The sequence below is a fragment of the Cetorhinus maximus genome, chromosome 33 (assembly GCF_964194155.1).
Source record: "Cetorhinus maximus chromosome 33, sCetMax3.hap1.1, whole genome shotgun sequence".
Lineage (NCBI taxonomy): Eukaryota > Metazoa > Chordata > Chondrichthyes > Lamniformes > Cetorhinidae > Cetorhinus > Cetorhinus maximus.
The window spans coordinates 1,385,224-1,403,199 of NC_135911.1; the positions used below are offsets into that span (position 1 = coordinate 1,385,224).

At 45.7% G+C, this 17,976-nt stretch overlaps 1 protein-coding gene across 1 annotated transcript in view; it reads left to right on the forward strand.

Moving 5' to 3' along the window:
* Positions 1-17,976, forward strand: part of LOC144671660 (tectonic-3-like) — a 210,394-nt gene that overhangs the window by 166,740 nt on the left and 25,678 nt on the right. Inside the window, 3 exon segments of the mRNA XM_078533666.1 lie at positions 2,362-2,463; positions 5,143-5,299; positions 6,864-7,001. Coding sequence (XP_078389792.1) covers positions 2,362-2,463; positions 5,143-5,299; positions 6,864-7,001 — 397 coding nt within the window.

Consider the following 17,976-nt stretch of genomic DNA (forward strand, 5'->3'; position numbering starts at 1 on the left):
TTCTCACTGTATCGACTGGGGACTGGGCTGGTCCAGTTCTCACTGTATCCTCTGGGGACTGGGCTGGTCCAGTTCTCACTGTATCCTCTGGGGACTGGGCTGGTGCAGTTCTCACTGTATCGACTGGGGACTGGGCTGGTCCAGTTGTCACTGTATCCTCTGGGGACTGGGCTGGTCCAGTTCTCACTGTATCCTCTGGGGACTGGGCTGGTGCAGTTCTCACTGTATCGACTGGGGACTGGGCTGGTCCAGTTGTCACTGTATCCTCTGGGCTGGTCCAGTTCTCACTGTATCGACTGGGGACTGGGCTGGTCCAGTTCTCACTGTATCCTCTGGGGACTGGGCTGGTGCAGTTCTCACTGTATCGACTGGGGACTGGGCTGGTCCAGTTCTCACTGTATCCTCTGGGGACTGGGCTGGTCCAGTTCTCACTGTATCGACTGGGGACTGGGCTGGTCCAGTTCTCACTGTATCGACTGGGGACTGGGCTGTTCCAGTTCTCACTGTATCGACTGGGCTGGTCCAGTTCTCACTGTATCCTCTGGGGACTGGGCTGGTCCAGTTCTCACTGTATCGACTGGGGACTGGGCTGGTCCAGTTCTCACTGTATCGACTGGGGACTGGGCTGGTCCAGTTCTTACTGTATCGACTGGGGACTGGGCTGGTCCAGTTCTTACTGTATCGACTGGGCTGGTCCAGTTCTTACTGTATCGACTGGGCTGGTCCAGTTCTCACTGTATCGACTGGGGACTGGGCTGGTCCAGTTCTCACTGTATCGACTGGGGACTGGGCTGGTCCAGTTCTTACTGTATCGACTGGGGACTAGGCTGGTCCAGTTCTTACTGTATCGACTGGGCTGGTCCAGTTCTCACTGTATCCTCTGGGGACTGGGCTGGTCCAGTTCTCACTGTATCCTCTGGGGACTGGGCTGGTGCAGTTCTCACTGTATCCTCTGGGGACTGGGCTGGTCCAGTTCTCACTGTATCGACTGGGGACTGGGCTGGTCCAGTTCTTACTGTATCGACTGGGCTGGTCCAGTTCTCACTGTATCGACTGGGGACTGGGCTGGTCCAGTTCTCACTGTATCGACTGGGGAATGGGCTGGTCCAGTTCTCACTGTATCGACTGGGGACTGGGCTGGTCCAGTTCTCACTGTATCATCTGGGCTAGTCCAGTTCCCACTTAACCCCCTGAGGACCGGCCACTGGTCTGGGCCAGTTCTTGCTGTGTCCCCTGGCGACTGGCCACTGGGCTTGGCCAGTTCTCAGTGCTTCCCTTCTGTCTGGAATTCGTTACCACAGTAAGTAGTTGAGACCAAAACATTGTATGTTTTCAAGAAGGAGTTAGATATAGCTCTTGGGGCGAAAGGGAACAAAGGATTTGGGGAGAAAGCGGGAGCAGGCTATTGAGTTGGATGATCAGCCATGATCATAATGAATGGCGGAGCAGGCTCGAAGGGCCGAATGGCCTACTCCTGCTCCTAGTTTCTATTTTCCTGTGTCTAGACACTGGGCTGCAGCAGTTCTCACTGTATCCCCTAGGGGTGGACATTGGACTGGATCAGTTCTCACTGTATCCCCTAGGGGTGGACATTGGACTGGATCAGTTCTCACTGTATCCCCTGGGGGCTGGACACTGGGCTGGATCAGTTCTCACTGTATCCCCTGGGGGCTGGACACTGGGCTGGATCAGTTCTCACTGTATCCCCTGGGGGCTGGACACTGGGCTGGATCAGTTCTCACTGTATCCCCTGGGGGCTGGACACTGGGCTGGATCAGTTCTCACTGTATCCCCTTGGGGCTGGACACTGGGCTGGATCAGTTCTCACTGTATCCGCTGGGGGTGGACACTGGGCTGGATCAGTTCTCACTGTATCCCCTGGGGGCTGGACACTGGGCTGGATCAGTTCTCACTGTATCCCCTGGGGGCTGGACACTGGGCTGGATCAGTTCTCACTGTATCCCCTGGGGGCTGGACACTGGGCTGGATCAGTTCTCACTGTATCCCCTGGGGGCTGGACACTGGGCTGGATCAGTTCTCACTGTATCCGCTGGGGGTGGACTCTGGGCTGGATCAGTTCTCACTGTATCCCCTGGGGGCTGGACACTGGGCTGGATCAGTTCTCACTGTATCCCCTGGGGGCTGGACACTGGGCTGGATCAGTTCTCACTGTATCCCCTGGGGGCTGGATACTGTGTTGGGTTGACAGAGAGGAGACTGGGTTGTTGCCAATTTGTGAACTGTGTCCACGCTACCTCAGTTCTTCTGTGCCAGTGAGGGTTGTGCATTGTGCATCCTCTTGTCATTGAAACGACTGGTAGGTTTGAATACTCTTTGAGGATCCTTGACCGTTTATTGCACTAGCCTGACTGTCCTGAAGAGCACTGGCGATGGATCCTGTTCTCAGCTGGATAGGAACCCCGTACTGTTCCAGCACCAAATGAGGTCCGGTTGTTTGTACAGGTGAGAGCTCAGGCTTTGGTGTTCACTCCCTCCTCTCAGAATCAAACTCTTGTCCGACATTCTTGCAAACTACCACCCAGAATCCAACCTCTCTTTCCTCTTTAAAGCCCTCGAACATTTTGTTGCCTCCCAAATCCATGTCCATCTTTCTCGGAGCTCCAAACGTGAAACCCTCCAATCAGGTCTCCACGCCTGCCGCCGCACCAAACCAATCAGAGCCGCAAACGACATCCCATGTGACAAAGGGAAAGGACCCCCACCTTGTCCTTGTCAACCTTTCCACCTTGTCGAGCCTTTGACATGTTTGACCACACCATCCTCCAACGCTTCTCCACTATCACCCAGCTGGGTCAGACTGTATTCGCCCGGTTCCATTCTTAACTAATCGTAGCCAGAGAATGTTTTTCAGTGGCTTCTTGTCCCACTCGCACACCGTTACCAGCTCTGCCCTATCTGTCCTCCCTCACCCCTCTGCTACTCCAGCTCTCCGCCTCTCTTTCGGGATGCCCCTTAAAGCTACCTCTCTGAACAAAGTTTCTGGTCACTTTACCTCATGTCACCTTGTGCAATCCGCTGTCAGATTTTGTCGCATTCCGCTCCTGGTGTTGCCCGTTGCGTCTTGGGATGATTCACGACGTGAAAAGCACAATGTAACTGCAAGTTGGTGGTGTTGAGAAACATTGGAATAGAGGAGGCCATTCAGCCTCTTGAACCTGTCCCAAACACCCAGGTAGACCATGGCTGACGTGTATCACAACACCGTCTCTCCGCTTGTGTTCCATAACCCTTAATACCCTGACCTAAGAGAAAAAAAAATCGATCTATCTTAGCTTTGAAATGTTCAATTGTACCCCAGTCACAACAGCTTTGTTTTTGAGGGGGGAGAGAGTTGTAGATTTCCATTACCCTCTTGTGTGAAGAAGCATCTGCTGACGTCGGCTCAAATGACCCAGCCGTAATTTTAAGGTTCTGCCCCTTTGTTCTGCAATCCCTCATCAGAGGAGAGAGTTTCTCTCTATTTCCCCCTGTCAAATCCTTTCATCATCTCAAACACCTCAATTGGAACGTCCCTTGACCTTCAGTAATCGATGCCGGATCAAGTCTTGTCTGTGCATTGTGATTCTTTTCGATAGTATTCTGGCAAATTTTTCCCCCTCCATGGCTAATGTATCCTTTTTGAGGAGCGGGGCTGCAGCATCAGGACAGGCTTGACCCAAAGCCCCACATGTGTTATTGTTATATGTCACTGCAGTCCCACGCCCACTTTGCTGACTCTTGACTGCCCCTCTGAAGTGACCCAAACGACACACAAGAACCATAGAACCAGAGAAAAGTTACAGCACAGAAGGAGGCCATTCGGCCCATATTGTCCATGCCAGCCCGAGGACACCCAGGTGCCCTTTCTAATCCCACCTTCCTGCACCCGGCCCATAGCCCTGCAGCTTACAGCACTTTAGGTGCAGATCCAGGTACTTCTAAAAAGAGTTGAAAGTTTCTGCCTCTACCACCAACTTGGGCAGCGAATTCCAGACATCCACCACCCTCTGTGTAAGAAAGTTCTTCCTCATGTCCCCCCTACACCTTCTGCCACTTATCTTGAATCTGTGTCCCCTGTTTCTAGAATTCTCCATCAAGGGAAACAATTTTATCCTGTCCACTCTATCTATTCCCCTCATAATTTTGTACACCTCAATCAAGTCACCCCTCAGCCTTCTTTGTTCTAAAGAAAATAACCCCAACCTATCCAATCTCTCCTCGTAGCTACACTTTTCTAACCCTGGCAACATTCTTGTAAACCTCCTCTGCACTCTCTCCAGAGCTATTACGTCCTTCCTGTAATGTGGTGACCAGAACTGCACACAATACTCCAGTTGTGGCCTCACCAGTGTTTTATATAATTCCAACATTATATCCTTACTTTTATATTCGATACCTCTGGCAATGAAGAGGGCACATTCGCATTCCAAGAGGGTGGCCCAACACCAGCTTTACGTGGCAACTGGAAGTGGGCAATAACTGCAGGCCTTGCCAGTGATGTCCATATCCTGAGAATTAATTAATAACAGTAATTCATAATAAATGAACACCCCTCCCGACTCCCCAAAGCCTGTCCACCATCCACAAGGCACAAGTCCGGAGTGTGATGGAACACTCCCCACCTGCCTGGGTGAGCGTGACTACAACAACACTCAAGGTCGATACCATCCAGGACAAAGCAGCCCCGCTTGATTGGCACCACATCCACCAACATTCACTCCCTCTGCCACTGATGCACAGTGGCAGGAGTGTGTACCATCTACAAGATGCACTGCAAAAACTCACCAAGACTCCTTCGACAGCACCTTCCAAACCCATGACTTCTACCACCTAGAAGGACAAGGGCAGCAGACACACAAGAACACCACCACTTGGAAGTTCCCCTCCAAGCCACTCACAGTCCTGACTTAGAAATATATCGGCCGTTCCTTCACTGTCACTGGGTCAATATCCTGGAACTCCCTCCCTAACAACATTGTGGGTGTACCTACACCATATGGACTACAACAGCTAAGAAGGCAGCTCAGCACCACCTTCTCAAGGACAAGTAGGGATGGGCAGTAAATGCTGGCCCAGTGTCATCCACAACCCGTGAAAGAAAAAAAAAAACTGTTGGTGAACTGTTTCTGTTTCAATTTTCAGGTTCAGCCCTGGACTGACATGCCACAAGCTCCAAACATACATCAACCTGCTCCTCCTGGGAAACAACCCCCCTGACTCCCTCGGCATCCTGGGGAACGCCAGCGGTAGCAATCTGGAGAGTCTGACCCGAATCATCAACCTCATGCCTGAGGCCTCGGTAAACTCCTCCGCCACCTCCCCCCACCGTCCTCCGCCCTCCAAATTCCCTAGTGACGCTCGTCCATTAGCCGGGTCATGGGGGAGAGCGAGGAGTCAGATCATTCCCGGGAGCAAAGGCCTGGGAAAATTGGAAAAAGAGTGGATCAGCACCGAGGGGCGGTGGGAAAAGGGTTGCATTAATCCTGGGGAGAGGGTCAAAGAGTCAGACCATTCCCCAGGAGAAGAGTTGGATCTTTCCCAGAGAGAGAGGTAGAAAGGGCTGGATCATTCCAGAGAGAGAGGCAGAAAGGGTCGGAGTATTCCCAGAGAAGGAGGTAGAAAGGGTCGGAGCATTTCCTGGGAGATGGGTCGGATTATTTCTGGGCAGGGGTGAAGGTTTGGATCATTCTGAGAGGGAAGGGTGGGGTCATTGCTGGAGAGGGGAGAAGGGTCAGATCATTCCCGGGGGAGGATCGGATAATTCTGAGGAAGAGGGGAAGGGTTGGATCATTCCAACCGGAAAACAGCTCATTCCCGGGGAGAAGAGTTGGATCATCGCCAGGCAGGGGGAAGGGTTGGATCATTACCGGTTTTGGGGGGTGGGGGCGGGTATACGAGAAATGGTTGGAACATTGCCGGATCGGTGAAGCGGGTGAGGGGTTGGCTCGTTCCTGGGATTAAGGGTCAGATCGTTTCTGGGGTACTGGGTGCCATACCATTCCCAGGAAACGGAATAATGATGGGTTGGGCTATTCCCGGGAGAGAGATAATGATGAGCTGGGCTATTCTTGGGAGAGGGATCGTGATGGGTTGGGCTATTCCCGGGAGAGGGATATTGATGGGTTGTGTTACTCCCGGGAGAGGGATAGTGATGGGTTGGGCTATTCCTGGGAGAGGGATATTGATGGGTTGGGTTACTCCCGGGAGAGGGATAGTGATGGGTTGGGTTACTCCCGGGAGAGGGATATTGATGGGTTGGGTTACTCCCGGGAGAGGGATATTGATGGGTTGTGTTACTCCCGGGAGAGGGATATTGATGGGTTGGGTTACTCCCGGGAGAGGGATAGTGATGGGTTGGGTTACTCCCGGGAGAGGGATATTGATGGGTTGGGTTACTCCCGGGAGAGGGATATTGATGGGTTGGGTCATTCCTGGGAGAGGGATATTGATAGATTGGGCTATTCCCAGGGAGCAGGTGGAAGAATCAAGATGTTTCTAAAGGAAGGAGAGAAGGATTGTGGCATTTCTAAAGACAAAAAGAATAAGGGAGAGAATGACTGGGAGTCCATGAGGGGGAGTTCAAAGAGAAGCCCGAAGGCCTTTGACATTGATGTTGCCCCGACAACGGGGTTTTGAGCTTTCAGGCTTCCTCTCCTGACAGTGAGACTGTTGTTCGAAGGGCAGAGACCTGAGGGTCAAAGGGCCTGACAGGGGCTGCCATATTCAAAGGGGCAGCTGAGAACAAAGCTACCATTCACGCGAGGTCTCGAGGGTGGAGCCTCGGGGATGAGGTACCCTTCCAATTGCCCTCATTCGCAGTTTTGTTGCGCTGAGGTACTAACTGCACCATTTCCCCTTTGCAGAACGTGACCTGTGAGACCAGTTGCAACCTGTCCAACATGCTAGAGATGCAGATCCTGTGGGCCAAGCTGGGCCCCCTCGCCAATCCCCAGGCGGCAGTGCTAGGGGCCCGCTTCCAGTACCAGAGGCAGGACGTGCAGGTAAATTCAGAAGCAGCTGAGCCATTGACGCTAAACCTTTAGAAATCAGTGGTTTAGCCCCAGCTAGGTAATTGTGTCCCGCTCTGAGCAACACGCTTTAGAAAGCCTCGGAAAGGAGGCAAAGATTTACTCGAACAGTACCAGGGATGAGAGACTTCAGTTGTATGGAGGGACTAGAGAAGCTGCAGTTGTTTCCCTGAGAACAGAGAAGGTTAAAGGGGGAATTGAGAGAGTTGCTGTAAATTCTGAGCAGATTGGTTTGCGAAAATCAGGCAAACTTGTTTCTTCTGGAAGGGTGAGGCAATAACTAGAGGACACAGAGTTAAGGTAATTGGCAGGAGAACCAGTAACGAAATAGAGATTTTTATGCCCCAAAATATGATCTGGAGTTAATTGCCTGAAACTGTGATTCAGTTATAACTTGATTGCGAGGAGAATAGGAGGGAAGTTTTATTGCAGCTGTGCAGGGCCTTGGTTAGACCACAGCTGGAGCACTGTGTACAGTTTTGGTCTCCTTTTTTGAGAAACAGATATAACTGTGTTACAACCCTGTTCAGAGAAGGTTCACTCGACTCATTCCCGGATTCCTGGGATGAGGGGCTTATCTTATGAAGAGAGGCTGGAGAGATTGGGCCTGTTGGGGCCAGTTTAGAAGAATGGGAGGTGACATTACTGAAACATATAAGAACCGGAAGGGACTCGCTATGGTGGCTACTCGGAGGATGTTTTCCCCTTCTGGGGGAGACTAGAATGAGGGGACACAGTTTAAGAATAAGAGGCCTCCCTTTAAAGATGGAGATGAGGCAATTTTTTTTTTTCTCTGAGGGCCATTAAGCTGTGGGATTTTGTTCCCCAGAGGGTGGAGGAGGCAGGATCGTTGAATTTCTTCAAGGCTAAGTTAGATTTTTGATAGACAAGGGAGTTGAGGGTTACGAGGGTGGGAGGGTGTGCACAGCCAGGAAATTGGAGTCGATATTACAACCAGATCAGTCGTGATCTTATTGAACAGCAGAGCAGGCTCAAAGGGCCGAATGGCAGCCCCCTTCTTCTAAGTCCTATGTTCCCAGAAGGGAATTGGATCATTCCTTCATGGGGTGTGGGCGTCACTGGCGAGGCCAGCATTTATTGCCAATACCCAATTGCTCTTGAGAAGGTGGCCGTGAGTTGCCTTCTTGAACCGCTGCAGTCCATGCGCTGTTGGTACCTACAAACAAACAGATTCGGAGCAGGAGTCGGCCACTCGTCCCCTCGAGCCTGCTCCACCATTCAATAAGATCATGGCTGATCTGAAAGTAACCTCAACCCCACATTCCTGCCTTACTCCCTGATAACCTTTCATCCCACCTTGTTAATCAAGAACCTGTCTAGCTCTGCCTTAAAAATATTCAAAGACTCTGCTTCCACTGCCTTTTGAGGAAGAGAGTTCCAAAGAATCGCAACTCTGAGAGAAAAAATCTCTCCTCATCTCTGTCTTAAATGAGCGACCCCTTATTTTTAAACAGTGGCCCCTCATTCTAGATTCTCCCACAAGAGGAAACATCCTCTCCACGTCCACCCCGTCAAGACCCCTCAGGATCTTAAAGGTTTCAATCAAGTCGCCTCTTACTCTTCTAAATTCCAGTGGATACAAGCCTAACCCTGTCCAGCCTTTCCTCCATAAGACAACCTGCCCATTCCTGGTATTAGTCTAGTAAACCTTCTCTGAACTGCTAACGCATTTACTTCTTTCTTTAAATAAGGAGGCCAGTACTGTACAGAATACTCCAGATGTGGTCTTATCAATGCCCTGTACAACTGAAACATAACCTCCCTACTTTTGTAATCAATTCCCTTCACAATAAATGATAACTTTCTATTAGCTTTCCTAATTACCTGCTGTACCTGATTCCTGCACTAGGACACCCAGATCTCTCTGAGTCTCAGAGCTCTGCAACCTCTCACCATTTAGATAATAAGCTTTTTTATTCTTGCTGCCAAAATGAAGAATTTCACATTTGCCCACATTATACTCCATTTGCTAGGTCTTTGCCCACTCACTTAACCTATCAATGTCACTTTGTAGCCCCCTTACACCCTCTTCACTATTTACTTTCCTACCTATCTTTGTGTCATCAGCAAATTTAGTCCCTTCATCCAAGTCATTTATATAAATTGTAATAAGTTGAGGCTCCAGCACTGATCCCTGTGGCACACCACTTGTCACATCCTGCCAATCAGAAAAATACCCATTTATGCCAACTCTCTGCTTCCTGTTAGCTATCCAATCTTCTATCCATCCCAATATGTTACCCCCTACACCATGAGCTTTGATTTTCTGCAATAACCTTTGATGTGGCACTTTATCAAAAGCCTTCTGGAAATCTAAGTTCAGAACATCCACCGATTCCCCTTTATCCACAGCACATGTGACTCCTTCAAAGGACTCCAATAAATTGGTTAGGTATGATTTCCCTTTCACAAAGTCATGTTGACTCTGCCTGATTGCCTTGATTTTTCTAAGTGCCCTGCTATAACATCTTTGATAATAGCTTCTAATATTTTCCCTATGACAGATGTTAGGCTAACTGGCCTATACTTTTCTGCTTTCTGTCTCCCTCCCTTTTTGAATAATGGAGTTATATTTGCTATTTTCCAATCTAATAGAACCTTCCCTGAATCTAGGGAATTTTGGAAAATTAAAACCAGTGCATCAACTATCTCACTAGCTACTTCTTTCAAGACCTTAGGGTGAACTCCATCGAGACCTGGGGATTTGTCAGCCTGCAGCCCCAATAATTTCCTCAATACCACTTCCCTAGTGATTGTAATTTTCCCGAGTTCCCCCCTCCCTTCCATTTCCTGATATACAGCTATTTCCGGGATGTTACTTGTGTCCTCTATAGTGAAGACCGAAGGAAAAAAACCTGTTTAATTCATCCGCCATCTCCCAACTTTACAATATCAATTCCTCAGATTCACTCTCTATAAGGCCAGTGCTGTTAGGGAGGGAGTTCCAGGATTTTGACCCAGCGACAGTGAAGGAACGGCCGATATATTTCCCAGTCAGGATGGTGTGTGGCTTGGAGGGCAACTTGCAGGTGTTGTTCCCATCCATCTACTGCCGCCGTCCTCCCAGTTAGTAGGAGCTGCGGGTTTGGAGTGTGCCTTGGTGAGTTGCAGTGCAAAGCTTTCCTTCCCTTTGCTTTGCAAGGGAAATGAACTTGCACAGCTTTGTAAAGCCACAGTCTGCAGCCCCTCAACCTGTTGAGGGAGGTGGGAGGGATGGGCAGTGTTGGAGTGGGAAAAGGAGGTTGGCGGGACTGAACTGCGACTGCGAACAGGTCAGGTGTTGAAGATGTGCATTAAGGTCAGTACCAGAGGACTGTCAGATAGCTAAAGTACTCGTTATATTTAAGAAGGGGTACAGAACATGTCCAGGGAATTAGCGGCCAGCTGCTTAATATGGTGCGGGAAAAACAATGGAATCTCTGCTGAAGGAGAGAATGGAAGAACATCCGGGATAGAAACATGTAATAACGAATAGAATAATGAACAATGGAATTTAAAGGGAAAGGATTGCTTTATCAACTTGATCTTCTTTTGTCTTTGGGACAAATCAATGTGAGGTAGTACATGTTGGTACGAAGAATAGAGGGGTCACTTATTACTTGGAAGGTGCAAGTCGAGGTGAGGCAGAGGAACAAAGGGATCTCCAGAGTGCAAATACACCAATCACTGAAAGCTGTGCCACAGGTTAACAAGGCCATAAACAAAGCAAACCAGGCAATAGGCTTTATTTCTAGAGGGATAGAATTGATGATACTAAAGTTAGGCCAATCTGTATTGGACCTTGGTTGGACCACACTTAAGAATACTGTGTGCAGTTCTGGTTGGCATATTATTATAAAAAGGGTATAGAGGCACCGGGGAGGGTGCAGAGGAGATTTACTAGGATGATACCAGAAATGCCATTGGTGTACACATCAGGAAGGAATTTACAAACTGGGTCTCTTCTTTCTTGGAAAAGGAAGGCCAAGGGGGTTACCTAACAGAAGCCTTTAAAATGATGGAGATTGCGAGAGTGTGGATACTAAGAGACTGTTTTCTGTTGCGGGGAAGAACGTAACTAGAGGCTGTCAATATAATATAGTCACAAAGAAAGCCAATAGGGAGTTCAGAGGAATCTTCTTCTGCCATAGAGTTATGAGAATGTAGAAATCACTACCACAGGGAGCGATTGAAGCAAAAAGTATAGATGTGTTTAAGGGCAAGTTAGACAAGCAGTTGACAGAGTAGGGGATCGGTACACAGGGATGAAGAAGAGAGTGGACTCGGGTGGAACATAAATACCAGCATTGACTGGTTGGGCCAAATGGCCATTTTCTATGCAATATATTCTATGTAGTCCTACGTGGAGCCAGTTTGTGGAATGTGAATCGATTCTTGATGAGCCAGTTTGTAGAATATGAATTGAATCAGGATGGTCCAATTTGTGTAACGTGAATTGTATCAGGATGATCCAGTTTGCGGAATGTGGATTGAATCAGGATGATCCAGTTTGCGGAATGTGGATTGAATCAGGATGATCCAGTTTGCGGAATGTGGATTGAATCAGGATGATCCAGTTTGCGGAATGTGAATTAATTTCAGGATGATCCAGTTTGTGCAATGTGAATTGTATCCGGGTGATCCAATTTGTGGAATGTGAATTGTATCAGCATGATCCAATTTGTGGAATGTGAATTGTATCAGCATGATCCAATTTGTGTAACGTGAATTGTATCAGCATGATCCAATTTGTGGAATGTGAATTGTATCAGGATGATCCAATTTGTGTAACGTGAATTGTATCAGCATGATCCAATTTGTGGAATGTGAATTGTATGAGGATGTTCCAGTTTTTGGAACGTGAATTGATTCCGGGTGATCCAGTTTGTGGAATGTGAATTTATTTAGGATGATCCAGTTTGTGGAATGTGAATTGATTCAGGATGATCCAAATTGTGGAATGTGAATTGATTCATGATGATCCAGTTTGTGGAATGTGAATTGATTCATGATAATCCAGTTTGTGTAATGTGAATGGATTCAGGATGATCCAGTTTGTGGAATGTGAATTCATTCATGGTGATCCAGTTTGTGGAATGTGAATTGATTCAGGATGATCCAGTGGATGCAATGCGAATTGGATTGAGTTGATCCAGTTTGGTCAATGTGAATTGATTCAGGATGATCCAGTGGATGCAATGCGAATTGGACTGAGTTGATCCAGTTTGGTCAATGTGAATTGTATCAGGATGATCGAGTCTGTGGAATGTGAATTAATTGGGGATGATCCAGTTTGTGCAATGTTAGTTAATTCAGGGTGATCCAGTTTGTGGAATGTGAATTGATTCAGGGTGATCCAGTTTGTGGAATGTGAATTGATTCAGGGTGATCCTGTTTGTGGAATGAGAGTTGTATGAAGTTGATTCAGTTTTTGGAATGTGAATTGAATCAGGATGATCCAGTTTGTGGAATGTTAATCGATTCAGGGAGATCCAGTTTGTGGAATGTGAATTGTATCAGCATGATCCAATTTGTGGAATGTGAATTTTATCAGCATGATCCAATTTGTGGAATGTGAATTGTATCAGGATGTTCCAGTTTTTGGAATGTGAATTGATTCAGGATGTTCCAACTTGTGGAATGTGAATTTTTTAGGATGACCCAGTTTGTGGAATGTGAATTTTTTTGGGATGACCCAGTTTGTGGAATGTGAATTTTTTTGGGATGACCCAGTTTGTGGAATGTGAATTGTATCAGGGTGATCCAGTTTGTGGAATGTAAGTTGATTCAGGGTGATACAGTTTGCAGAATGTGAGTTGATTCAGGGTGATACAGTTTGCAGAATGTGAGTTGATTCAGGATGATCCAGTTTGTGGAAGTTGAATGGATTCAGGATGATCCAGTTTGTGGAATGTGAATTGAAGCTGGATGTTCCAGAATTTGGAATGTGAATTGTATCGGGATCATCCAGTTTGTGGAACAATAATTGATTCAGGATGATCCAGTTTATGGAATGTGAATTGAATCTGTATGTTCCAGATTATGGAACGTGAATTGTATCAGGATCATCCAGTTTGTGGAAGGTAAATTGATTCAGGATGATACATTTTGCATAATGTTAATTGATTCAGGGTGATCCAGTTTGTGGAACGTAAATTGATTCAGGATGATCCAGTTTGTGGAACGTAAATTGATTCAGGATGATCCAGTTTGTGCAGTTTGAATTATTTAAGGACGAACCAGTTTGTGGAATGTGAATTGATGCATGATGATCCAGTTTGTGCAATGTGAACGGATTCAGGATGATCCAGTTTGTTGAATGTAAATTGTATCAAGGTGTTCCAGTTCTGTTGAAGGGTCATGAGGACTTGAAACGTCAACTGTGCTCTTCTCCGCCGATGCTGCCAGACCTGCTGAGTTTTTCCAGGTGTGTTGTATCAGGATGATTCCATTAATGGGATGAGAGTTGTATCCGGGTGATGAAGTTTGTGGAATGTAAATTGTGTCAGGATGATCCAGTTTGTGGAATGTGAGTTGGAGCAGGATGATCCAGTGTGTGGAATGAGAATAAATTCAGGGTGATCCAGTTTGTGGAACATGAATTGTATCAGGATTATCCAATTTGGGGAATGTTAATTGATTCAGGATGATCCCGTTTGGTCAATGTGAATTGTTTCAGGATGATCCAGTTTTTCCAATGTGAATTGACTCAGGATGATCCAGTTTGTGGAATGTGAATTGTTTCAGGATGATCCAGTTTGTGCAATGTGACTGGATTCAGGATGATCCAGTTTGTTGAATGTAAATAATATTATGGTGATTCAGGTTGTGCAATGTACATTGTATCCGGGTGATCCAGTTTGTGGAACGTGAATTGGAGCAGGATGATCCAGTTTGTGGAATGTGAATTGTAACAAGCTGATCCAGTTTTTGGAATGTAAATTGTGTAAGGATGATCGAGTTTGTGGAATGTGAATTGATTCAGGATGATCCAGTTTGTGCAATGTGACTGGATTCAGGATGATCCAGTTTGTTGAATGTAAATAATATTATGGTGATTCAGGTTGTGCAATGTACATTGTATCCGGGTGATCCAGTTTGTGGAATGTGAATTGGAGCAGGATGATCCAGTTTGTGGAATGTGAATTGTAACAAGCTGATCCAGTTTTTGGAATGTAAATTGTGTAAGGATGATCGAGTTTGTGGAATGTGAATTGATTCAGGATGATCCAGTTTGTGCAATGTGAATTGATTCAGGATGATCCAGTTTGTGCAATGTGAATTGATTCAGGATGATCCAGTTTGTGCAATGTGAATTGATTCAGGGTGATCTGTGTTTGAGGAATGTGAATTGGATCAAGTTGATCCAGTTTTTGGAATGTGAATTGATTCAGGATAACACAGTTTGTGGAATGAGAATTGTATCAGCATGATCCAGTTTGTGGAATCCGATTTTATTCAGGGTGATCCAGTTTGTGGAAGGTGAGTTGATTCCGGATGATCGAGTTTTGTGGAATGTGAATTGTATCAGGATGATCCAATTTGTGCAATTTGAATTGTTTCAGGGTGATCCAGTTTGTGGAACATGAATTGTATCAGGATTATCCAATTGGGGAATGTTAATTGAATCAGGATGATCCAGTTTGTGGAATGTGAATTTATTCAGGATGATCCAGTTTGTGAAATGTGAATTGTATCCGGGTGATCCAGTTTGTGGAATGTGATTTGGATCAGGATGATCCAGTTTGTGGAATGTGAATTTTTTCAGGGTGATCCAGTTTGTGGAATGCGAATTGATTCAGGATGATCCAGTTTGTGCAATGTGAATTGATTCAGGGTGATCTGTGTTTGAGGAATGTGAATTGGATCAAGTTGATCCAGTTTTTGGAATGTGAATTGATTCAGGATAACACAGTTTGTGGAATGAGAATTGTATCAGCATGATCCAGTTTGTGGAATCCGATTTTATTCAGGGTGATCCAGTTTGTGGAAGGTGAGTTGATTCCGGATGATCGAGTTTTGTGGAATGTGAATTGTATCAGGATGATCCAATTTGTGCAATTTGAATTGTTTCAGGGTGATCCAGTTTGTGGAACATGAATTGTATCAGGATTATCCAATTGGGGAATGTTAATTGAATCAGGATGATCCAGTTTGTGGAATGTGAATTTATTCAGGATGATCCAGTTTGTGAAATGTGAATTGTATCCGGGTGATCCAGTTTGTGGAATGTGATTTGGATCAGGATGATCCAGTTTGTGGAATGTGAATTTTTTCAGGGTGATCCAGTTTGTGGAATGCGAATTGATTCAGTATGATCCAGTTTGTGCAATAAGAATTGTACCAGATTGATCCAGTTTGTGAAATGTGATTTTATTCAGGATGATCCAGTTCTTGCAATGTGATTTGATTGAGGATGATCCAGTATGTGGAACAGGAATGGATTCTGCGTGATCCAGTTTGTGGAATTTAAATTGATTCAGTGTAATCCAGTTTGTCGAATATGAGTTGATTCAGGATGATCCAGGTTCTGGAATGTGAATTGCTTCAGGAAGATTCAGTTTGTGAAACATGAATTGAATCCGGGTGATCCAGTTTATGGAATGTGAATTGTAACAAGTTGATCCAGTTTGTGGAATGAGAATTGTAACAATTTGATCCAGTTTGTGGAATGTGAATTGTTTTAGGGTGATCCAGTTCGTGGAATGTGATTTCATTCAGGATGATCCACTTCTTGCAATTTGATTTGATTCAGGATGATCCAGTATGTGGAACGGGAATGTATTCAGCGTGATCCAGTTTGTCGAATGTGAGTTGATTCAGGGTGATCCAGGTTCTGGAATTGATTCAGGATGATTCAGTTTGTGGAATATGAATTGCATCAGGATGATCCAGTTTGTGCAATGTGAATTGAATCAGGATGATCCCGCTTGTGGAATGTGAATTGTAACAAGTTGATCCAGTTTTGGGAATGTAAATTGTTTCAGGATGATCCAATTTGTGCAATTTGAATTATTTCAGGATGATCCAGTTTCAGGATGATCCAGTGAATTGTATGAGGATTATCCAATTGGAGAATGTTAATTGAATCAGGATGATCCGGTTTGTGGAATGTGAATTGGATCAAGTTGGTCCAGTTTTTGGAATGTGAATTGATTCAGGTTGATCTTGTTTGTGGAATGTGAATTAATTGGGGATGATCCAGGTTCTGTAAAGTGAATTGAATCAGGATGATCCAGTTTGTGGAATGTGAATTGAATTGAGATGATCCAGTTTGTTGAATGTGAATTGAATCAGGATGATGCAGTTTGTGGAATGTGAATGGATTGAGGATGATCCAGTTTGTGGAATGTGAAGTGCTTCAGTTTGTGCAATGTGAATTGATCCCGGTTGTAGAATGTGAATTGAATCAGGATTATCCAGTTTGTGGAATGTGATTTGGATCAGAATGTTCTAGTTTTTGGAATGTGTATTGATTCAGAGTGATCCCGTTTGTGGAATGTGATTTGGATCAGGTCAATCCAGTTTGTGCAATGTGAATTGGATCAAGTTGGTCCAGTTTTTGGAATGCAACTCAGTTCAGGGTGATCTAGTTTGTGGAATGTGAATTAATTAGGGATCATCCGGTTTGTGGAATGTGAATTGTATCGGGATGATCCAATTTGTGCAATTTGAATTGTTTCAGGGTGATCCAGTTTGTGGAACATGAATTGTATCAGGATTATCCAATTGGGGAATGTTAATTGAATCAAGGTGATCTGGTATGTGCAACGTGAACTGAATCACGATGATCCAGTTTGTGGAATGTGAATTTATTCAGGATGTTCCAGTTTGTGGAATGTGAATTTATTCAGGATATTTCAGTTTGTGAAATATGAATTGTATCCGGGTTATCCAGTTTGTGGAATGTGATTTGGATCAGGATGATCCAGTTTGTGGAATGTGAATTTGAATTGTTTCTGGATGATCCAGTTTGTGGAATTTGAATTTGTTCAGGGTGATCCAGTTTGTGAAATGCGAATTGATTCAGTATGATCCAGATTGTGCAATAAGAATTGTACCAGGATGATCCAGTTTGTGGATTGTGGTTTTATTCAGGATGATCCAGTTCTTGCAATGTGATTTGATTGAGGATGATCCAGTATGTGGAATGGGAACTGGTTCAGCGTGATCCAGTTTGTGGAATTTTAATTGATTCAGTGTAATCCAGTTTGTCGAATGTGAGTTGATTCAGGGTGATCCAGTTTGTGAAATGTGAATTGTATCCGGGTGATCCAGTTTGTGAAACGTGAATTGTATCCGGGTGATCCAGTTTGTGAAACGTGAATTGTATCCGGGTGATCCAGTTTGTGAAACGTGAATTGTATCCGGGTGATCCAGTTTGTGAAACGTGAATTGTATCCGGGTGATCCAGTTTGTGAAACGTGAATTGTGTCCGGGTGATCCAGTTTGTGAAACGTGAATTGTGTCCGGGTGATCCAGTTTGTGAAACGTGAATTGTGTCCGGGTGATCCAGTTTGTGAAACGTGAATTGTGTCCGGGTGATCCAGTTTGTGAAACGTGAATTGTTTCCGGGTGATCCAGTTTGTGAAACGTGAATTGTATCCGGGTGATCCAGTTTGTGAAACGTGAATTGTATCCGGGTGATCCAGTTTGTGAAACGTGAATTGAATCCGGGTGATCCAGTTTGTGAAACGTGAATTGTATCCGGGTGATCCAGTTTGTGAAACGTGAATTGTATCCGGGTGATCCAGTTTGTGAAACGTGAATTGTATCCGGGTGATCCAGTTTGTGAAACGTGAATTGTATCCGGGTGATCCAGTTTGTGAAACGTGAATTGTATCCGGGTGATCCAGTTTGTGAAACGTGAATTGTATCCGGGTGATCCAGTTTGTGAAACGTGAATTGTATCCGGGTGATCCAGTTTGTGAAACGTGAATTGTATCCG